Source organism: Gossypium hirsutum, chromosome D08 (assembly GCF_007990345.1).
Source record: "Gossypium hirsutum isolate 1008001.06 chromosome D08, Gossypium_hirsutum_v2.1, whole genome shotgun sequence".
In the NCBI taxonomy this organism is placed as follows: domain Eukaryota; kingdom Viridiplantae; phylum Streptophyta; class Magnoliopsida; order Malvales; family Malvaceae; genus Gossypium; species Gossypium hirsutum.
In genome coordinates this window covers 63917455-63926258 of record NC_053444.1, presented here as the reverse complement: position 1 = coordinate 63926258, position 8804 = coordinate 63917455, and the positions used below count along the sequence as shown (strand labels likewise).

Genomic DNA, 8804 nt, shown 5'->3' with positions numbered 1-8804 from the left:
TTTTTTTATAAAAAATTTATTCAACATTTAAAAAATAAATAAATACCGTTACAAATTTAAAAAACTAAATCAATATTTAAAAAAATATTTAAATGTTGTTTAAATTTTATTAAATTTAAAAAAATAAAATGAAAAAAAATATTTTAGTTTTTAAATATAAAAAATAATATGAATGAATTTTATATATTTTAATTATTAAATACAATAAATTGTATTTAGCTTGATTTTTGATATAGTACTAATTACGAAACCAAACATTTTGTGCATTACAGAGAAAGTTAATGGGGAAAAAATATGTGCAAATAATTATCCAATTGTAAATGAAAGTTAATTAAGATGAATCAGCTTATCACAATTGTTTCTCCATTTTATTAGATCCTCAGTTTCTAGCTTATGGCCGAGAAAATGACTTAAAAAAAGTGCTGCAAATAACTAAACAACAAACCAACTAAAAAGCACTACAAGATAAAGATTTAAATGGGGAGCAGCTAAAAACTAGCAGTTTACATCAGATTATGGTTGTCCCTAATGTTGACATCAAACCCAAACTGGTTCTCGGGGTTTTGATTCTGCATCATTGCCTGCGGAGCTGTTGGTTCCACAAACTGATTGAATCCTGGTTGATCCATGGCGATATTATTCACCGGTTGGTAGCCGTAATGATTTGTTTGGGAGGATTCTGCAAATGCAGGTGCGCGATACATCAAAGACATTTGCTTCAACACCTCCTTCTCATTCTTTAGCTCATGATATTCAGCTTTGGAAAACATTATCCCAACATCAGGTTTTAGCTCATTAAAATGAAAGGGCAAAAAAAAAAATTAAGAGAGAGGGAAAACCTTCTTTCAACATAAGCTCTCCGGAGAGGGTAGACAACTTTTCCTTCATGGAACCATTCTCCGCTCGCAGCAATGAGTTCTGAGCATCAACAGATCTGATCTTGGGAAAGGCATTCGCCACTTCTTCCTGTGCGTATATCAAGATAATGTTAGGATTTGGCACCAAAAGAAATTTAAAGTACATGAATATTTCCCTACCGATTTAACATGAGATGTCTATTCATATTGCAAATATTGAAATTTGTCTGGGTTTATTTAACATAAGGTGTTATTAGGAATTTGATCTGGCTTCGATTATGATAATGAAAAATCAAGGATGTAAGCAACAATCATATTGCAATGTGGTGATGAAACATATCATTTAAGGGTTTCATAAATTACTGCTTGGGTACGAGCAGAGATTTGTGGACTTGATGATGATTTGACAAATTTTGAAATTAATTTCTAACGGTGGAATTTGGAGTTACAATAAAGCTAGGAAGGCACACACTCATGTACCATTAGAGGTTGTATTTTGGAGGTTTAACATTGAGATTTTTCATTTTTTGTGATCAAAACATATTTTATGTTTAAGACTTTAAGTAATGATTTGATTGAGAAGGTTTAATTATAATATATATATATTTAAAATTTTTTTTTATAACAACTATTTATAATTTTTATATCCATATTCAATATTTTCTTATATTATTTATTTGATAATAATTTTTTTATTTATAAAATTTCAATAACCTAAAACAAAGCAACTACAAATTCTAGTAATTTGAAATGATGGATTTTAAAATATTAACATTTTAAAAAACTCAAAAATTTTAAATTTCGTTTAAACACGTTCTAAAAGTTTTGAAAATGACGTCATTGTATAATTAATTACTATCGTATTAATTTATATAATTATAAATATAAACCTTAAATTAATTACATATTGTATTCTTTCCATGCAATGTACCGGTCGTTACGTACTACTAGTCGGATTATTTACAAAAGCAAGATTGTCTAGCAACTTTCTTTGGATTATATCTTATTGATCTCTATTTTTTAATCGTCGTAGAAATTAAATTCAGAATGAATTTCGGTGTACTTTTACTTCTTTTTTTCTTAATATTTTAACTCTCGGTTAACTCTTTTACCATCACATCTGTTCACACTTCAATAATATAGCCTTGAACACTAAGAATAAAACCTATAATTTAGATTTATTTGGGGGTTATATATCAAAGATCATAAACACAAAATAGAGCAATATATAGGAGTGATTTTGTTTACCTCGAGAGCCTTTACTCCTGCTTCCAGTTGTGCAATGTATTGCAGTTGTTTGAGTCGATACCTTTGCGAATATTCACGGCTTGCGGCAACCCTAACACAAAACCCCCAAGAGATTGACCTTTTGATTAACAAATCTGAAACTTTTTAAGGGTATAAGATAATGATAGATTTTAAAATATTTTCCAAACATAATATCTTGCAAATGCTATGCATGTTTCACCTTTTGAGCTTTTTAGGGTCCATCACCATGTTACTGTCAAGTCTTTGTCCTCCACCGTGGGGGACCTGATTTCCATTGGTTGATTGAGGAACTCTCTCATTATTAGCATTGCCACTTCCATTGGATGGTAACTCTGGCAATGGAGCATTGAGTGTTTCTTCATTAACATCTCTATTATTAATTCCTGCCATTACTTCGATCAAGTACCAAAGAAACAAGCTTAAGTTAAGAAAATGTACAACCTTAATTGACCTTGTAAGAGTTAGTGGCTTGCTAGCACTACGGATTTACCTTTGCCAAAAACAAGAAATGATTGCGGTGGGTGAAACAATCCTAGGAGCGTTCCTTTTTATATAGATAAACCAGTGGGGCAACTACTATGGCGGTTTTTAAGTCTAAAATGCTAATGCGTAGTGCAAATACATGTATTTGTTTTATTTTCCTTATATGGTCAAACTATTATGGCAGTGTTTTTCCGTTCTAAAATGGTAATGCATAGTGGAATGCATGCATTAATCTAAAATGCTAATGAACTTTGTCCTGTTATAATTTGGTATTTAATCTGTCATTAAAATATATAGATTTTTTTTCCTTATTAATGTTACCTTATAAAGTTATCTTTTACCAGGGTATCAAAATTGAATAATTGAACAGTTTTCCACTTTGGAAAATCAAATGTTCCATGATGTTTCTTGACCTGGAAACGCTCTGGCCAAAGAAAATAAAAACCTGGAAACACCAAATCATTCTTTCATATTTGGAACCCTAAGAAATATATCCATATGGTAATGGTAAAAAATGGATGTCAAAGCCTACTAGGATTCTCTATACTATGTAAAGTTCACTTGAGTCCATTTACTAAAAATTGTTCCAAATTAGTACTTGTGCATCAAAAATTTATTCAAATCATGACACCATTAAAATTTGTTGTTAAGTTACTTATAATTTGGACATAATATATTATACCCAATTGATTTTCCCATGACCCAATCCAACCCATAAAGAAACCCAACTATCCCCCAAAAAATTCATCTAGGTTTGAACTATCATGTGGTTGAATTTATAAGCAATTTAACGGAAAATTTTAATGGTGTCATGATTTGAACAAGCTTTTTTTTTTTACTTAGTTTGAATCCTTTGATCTATTTGATTTTGACAAAGAACACAACAAGTGTTCTATAAAGTGGTGTTAAAAAGAGGTGTCTCTCTAGCATGCAAGTTTCTTTGAAGCTTTGGGTAACGAATGGGGGACGTTCATCAAACTTGATGATGCCATAAAAAATAGTCATTTGAAGAGGCAAATATTTTGTTTGTAGTGGCAAGCAAGGTAGTTATCCCTTCCATTGTTAACGTTTCCAACGTAGGTAATCCTTATAGGATTCTTGTTCAAGTGAAGTGTTAGAGATTGTGTGACCCGAATCTCGTCACTTGTTGAAAAAATAAATATAGTGGCAAAATAAGGGGATCTGTGGGAGCAAAAGGATGAGAAATCTGACGATGTAGTCGTCAGAACAGTTAGTGACGTACGAAATGTATCAGACTTAAAGAGAAATCTGATTTCGTTGAGTACTCTTGATTCAAAAGGTTACAAGTACACAACTTAAGGTGGGGTTCTAAAGATTAGCAAGGTTTCCCTCGTTGTGATGAAAGGGCAAAGGAAAACTGTCAAGTTATATGTTTTGCAGGGTTTAACTATTATTGGTGATGCAGATGTTGCTTCCTTTTCCTTGTCAGATGATGATGTTACTAGACTTTGGCATATGCGCCTTGGGAAGATGAGTGAGACCGATATGATAGAATTAAGCAAAAGAAGACTTCTTGATGGACAAGGTATTAGCAAACAGAAGTTTTGTGAGCACTATGCTTTTGGGAAGCAAAAGAGAGTTCGATTTACTAGATTATATTCATTCTAATCTCTAGGGTCCATCTAGAGTGCCTTCTAGGGGTGATGCTAACTATATGTTGACGATCATTAATATTTTTTCCAGAAAAGTTTGGGCATTCTTCCTGAAATAGAAAAGTGATGTGTTGCTCACGTTTAACGATTGAAAGACTATGATTGAGAAGAAGACAAGAAAATAGATAAAACACCTTCGCACAGATAATGGCTTGGAAATTTATTCAGATAAATTTAATAAATTATGCAAATCAGAAAGGATCGTGAGGCATTTGACAGTTCACCATTTGACAGTTCGTCATACTCCCCAGCAAAACAGTGTTGCAGAACAAATGAATAGAACACTCATGGAAAAGGTTCGATGTATGTTGTCGAATGCTTGTTTATCGAAGTCGTTTTGGGCTGAAGCGACCTCCACTGCATGTTTTTTTATTAACCGGTCTTCGTCCATTGCCATTGAGAAAAAGACTCCACAAGAGGTATGATTTGGTACTCTCGCAGATTATTCTCATTTAAAGATTTTTGGGTGTCCTACATATGTTCATGTTGATAATGGTAAATTGGAACCTAAATCTATTAAGAGTGCTTTTCTTGTGCTTAAGGCTAGTGTTAAAGGATATAAGTTATGGTGTCCTAAAACTAAGAAAGTTGTAATTAGCAGAGATGTTATTTTTTATGACACTGTTATTGTAACACCCGTAACCCACATTCGTAGCCGAAATAAGGTTACGAAGCATTACCGAAGCTTATTGATCAAATAAATATAAATTTAAACATTAATATCATATAATATTCAGGTAAAAAACCAATTAAATTCATACATAATGTCCCTTATTTGAGCCCTCGAGGCCCAAAATACGTGTTAGAAACAAATCGGGACTAATTTGGAAACTCAAAATTTTTTTTTGAAATATTAAAAATTTTCATAGCTGCAGGGTTCACAATGCCATATGGCCAAAATGTACCTTAAATAACAAGTTTACCATTCCCTGCAAGCTTGGACAATAAGCAACTCAAAAATCATTCATTTAACCAATTCAAAACATGATCAAACACATCTAGAACATGTCAAAATAATCATCCTAGATGTCGAACCAATGTACGTTCATAGGTACCACAATTATATCATCAAAACAATTCATCAAAGCATCAATTTAAATCCAATTTATAAACATACCTAATTCCATCTATTTTGCCTAATTTATGAACACTTAAACACCATTTAACTTGCCATAATATGACTTTAACACAAACACATATTTATATGTTTATAACCAACCAATATTAAACTTATAATCTCATTTACAATCAATCCACAAAATAATTATTATTTAGACACCCTAGGTACATGCTGACACATTTCAAAAGGATAAACATTACCACGTTTGAGTTCGAGATCATTGTTGGATGTTGAATCGACGATCAAAATTAAATACCTAACCTGCGCACGGAAAACAAAACCGTATGCAAGTAAAACTCAGTGGTATTTCTATAATTCGAATATTTAAATATAAAACTATATTTATGTATAATAAAATATTAAGTACAATTAAACATTTTAAAACCATACAATATTCAATTTCCATCGCTTGCTATAGAAATAGCTTTTTATAATTTAAATCACATTTCATTTATGCAATTGCTTTATCCATAAAATAATCAATTCACTATTCCACTTCATTTCTCATATCATTCCATTTCAATATCAATTATAAGACTTTATTATTCATTTACCCCCTATTAACACGACTCGGACTTGAACGGATACACGAATCCAACCAAAACACACCAGTTTGGCACCCAGTGCCTCATCGGATAATTCAAAGTAATAAGTTAACACCTAGTGTCTCATTGGCTAAACCACAGTAAATTGGCACCGAATGCCTCACCAAATATATCCGAAGTAGTAAATTGACATCCAGTGTCTCATCGACTCGAAGTCAAAGAAATCTCTGAACTCTTCCAATCCTATGGCATGCCATCTATATCCGGCTCAGCCCGATACAGTTAATATGGTTTAATTTCACAATTCAAAAACAATCAATATCCAATATCAATTTTTCATATAATCACATATATAAATTCAATTCAATATCAAAATGTCAAATACTCACCTCAATCACTTACCTTAACATTTAATCAAAATACAACAATTAACAGCTAAGTTCGGATTATAGAAATACAAATTGGAAATTTCGAGCTATTCCTCGCCGACATTATATTTTCCCTTCTTAGTCGAGGGTTCCGGTACGACGTTAGCTACGGAATTAAAACAATTAAAATTCATCAATACAACACAATTCAATCTCATATTGAGTATTTAAATTTTTACTCAATATTTACCTAAATTCCAATTTAGACCCTAAACCGAGACTAATCTTATTTCATCACAATCAATCTTATATTTTCATGCAAATTCCACTTTAGACTAGATTTAACTCCCTAATTTCACTTAAATCCCTAAATTTTGAATTTTTCACAATTTAGTCCCTATTACTCAAAATTTACAATTTATTCTACAATTCAATCCTTTTTCATTTCTAACTTAAAAATCTATCAATTTAATCCCTAATAATAAAATTATTCAACATAGACAACATTTAAAAACTCAATAATTTCTAAAATTTTGACATGAGTAGGGTAGTATTTAATATCGGGATTCTAAAAACATAAAAATTACAGAAAATGGACTAAATTGACTAACCAATTAAGCTTGGAACTTTGAAACCCTATTTTTTCCTTCCTTCTTTCTTTTCTTTCTTTTTCTCCCTCGTTTGGTTTTCTCAGTTTCTTTCTTTCTTTTTCTATTTCCTTTTTCTTTTTATTTATTTGTTTTATTATAATAATATAATATATTACTCAACATTTAAGATTTATTTTATAATATATATAATAAATTTTCACATGTTTTAAAGCTTATGCCGCCTCATTTATAAGCAATGGCATAATTGCTTCTTTGTTCCCTTAAATTTTTCTTTAATCTATAATTCAACTTTCACATTATATGCAATTTAGTCCTTATTCCTAATTACTCTTAATTCATACAAATTCACCTAACCAAAATCTAATTAACCACACAACTAACTTCGTAAATATTTATTACGAGTCTGATTTACGAAAACGAAGTCTCAAAAATATATTTTCGGACACCCGTGACTATCGGGTCGTTACAGTTATGCTGCATAACTTACCTCTTAAAGATCTTTTCAATAAGGACCAACAAATTTCAAACACGCATGTGAAGCAGGTGGAGCTTTAGATTGATCTAAGATCTACAATAGAGCCTACTCTTGAGGTCAATACAAAAACTCAAAGTAGAGTTACTTCTTCATCACAGTCAGCTTCACAATATTCTATTGCCATAAACAAACCTAGAAGAGAAATTAAACCTCCAAAGAGGTTCACTGAGGCTAATCTAGTTGCTTATGCCTTAAATGTGGCTGAAAATATAGATACAAATCAAGAGTCATCTACTTATTCTAATGTAGTTATCTGTGAAGATTCAGGAAAATTGATGATTGTTATGTAAGAAGAGATGAAATCACTCCATAAGAATAGAACATGGAACCTAGTAAAGCTTCCTAAGGGTAAAAAAAGTTATTCATTGTAAATGGGAACTCAATCTGTACCGTTGATTTTGGGAGAACTCAACTATAAATAGAGGCCTCCTCCTTCATTTGTATTCATCCCATTGTATTAACTAATTCTTGAATTAAGAATATATTAAGAGCATTTACTCAAACACTTGGTGTGCAGTGCTTTCTTGTGGCTTTTCAACACTTTTGTTGCTCTTTTCATTTCGAGTTGCTTCCGCCATATTTTCAGTGTCTTAAGAGAATTTCTATCAAGAATTATCACTTTATGAGAGTTAGGCTGACTTAGGCGCATTTGAAGCGAAGAAATCGCTTAAGGTCGCACGAATTACAAGAAAAAAGTCTAACCCCGTGACATTTGCACGTTCTTTGTTGCACAAGCAACGCACAAAGAGGGGCAATTGTAGCACCTAATTTTGTCAGCACATTTCACTTTTTTTACTTTATAAACTTTTGGTTTTTTAAAAATAGACTAAACCAACATTTCAATGTAATTTTATAATTAAATTAATTTTTTATTTTAAAATTAACATCAAAAGTTGGTTTTAAAATGGAAACTAAATTCAACTTCACTTGAATTTTTGGGATCACAATAAATTTGGAACAGTAGAAAATTGAAATAAGTTTTATTTAATTAAATATTTTGATGAAGGTTTTGGTGCTGAATTTTGGAATAAAATCAAATTGTGAAATAAATTTTAGCTTTATTGTATATATTAATTTTGGTACAATTGAAAGTTATGTAAGATAAGTTTTTTTGCCAATTCGTGTACAAGCTTAAATTTTTGAGGATAAACTATACAAATGATCATGTCTATATTTTTGTTTTAGTCATCAAACTTTTTAATTTAGGTAATAAACTTTGTATTTGTTTCTATTTTGGTCACCCGTCGTTAAATTGATAATAAAATCTTTCTCTAACTAGTATAATAACACATTTAGTCCTCAATACTTTCATATTCTATGAATTTGATCCTTATTATAAATAA

The 8804-nt window shown here is 30.9% G+C and overlaps 1 protein-coding gene across 1 annotated transcript; it reads right to left on the bottom strand.

Annotated features, from left to right (window-relative positions):
* Positions 1–346: 346 nt before the first annotated feature.
* LOC107933777 (uncharacterized) lies at positions 347–1029 on the bottom strand. Its single transcript, XM_016866061.2, has 2 exons — positions 840–1029; positions 347–757 (listed from the first exon to the last, which is right to left on the bottom strand). Exons 1-2 carry the CDS (start codon positions 1021–1023, stop codon positions 504–506), a joined length of 438 nt encoding a protein of 145 aa, XP_016721550.2. The 5' UTR covers positions 1024–1029; the 3' UTR covers positions 347–503.
* Between the last annotated feature and the right edge of the window lie 7775 nt (positions 1030–8804).

Excerpts from the sequence above, each read along its gene's own strand:
- LOC107933777 (XM_016866061.2), bottom strand. The coding sequence starts at position 1,023 with ATGTACTTTAAATTTCTTTTGGTGCCAAATCCTAACATTATCTTGATA. Across the intron at positions 758-839 it reads AGAGCTTATGTTGAAAGAAG|CTGAATATCATGAGCTAAAG; the intron begins GTTTTCCCTCTC and ends TGTTTTCCAAAG.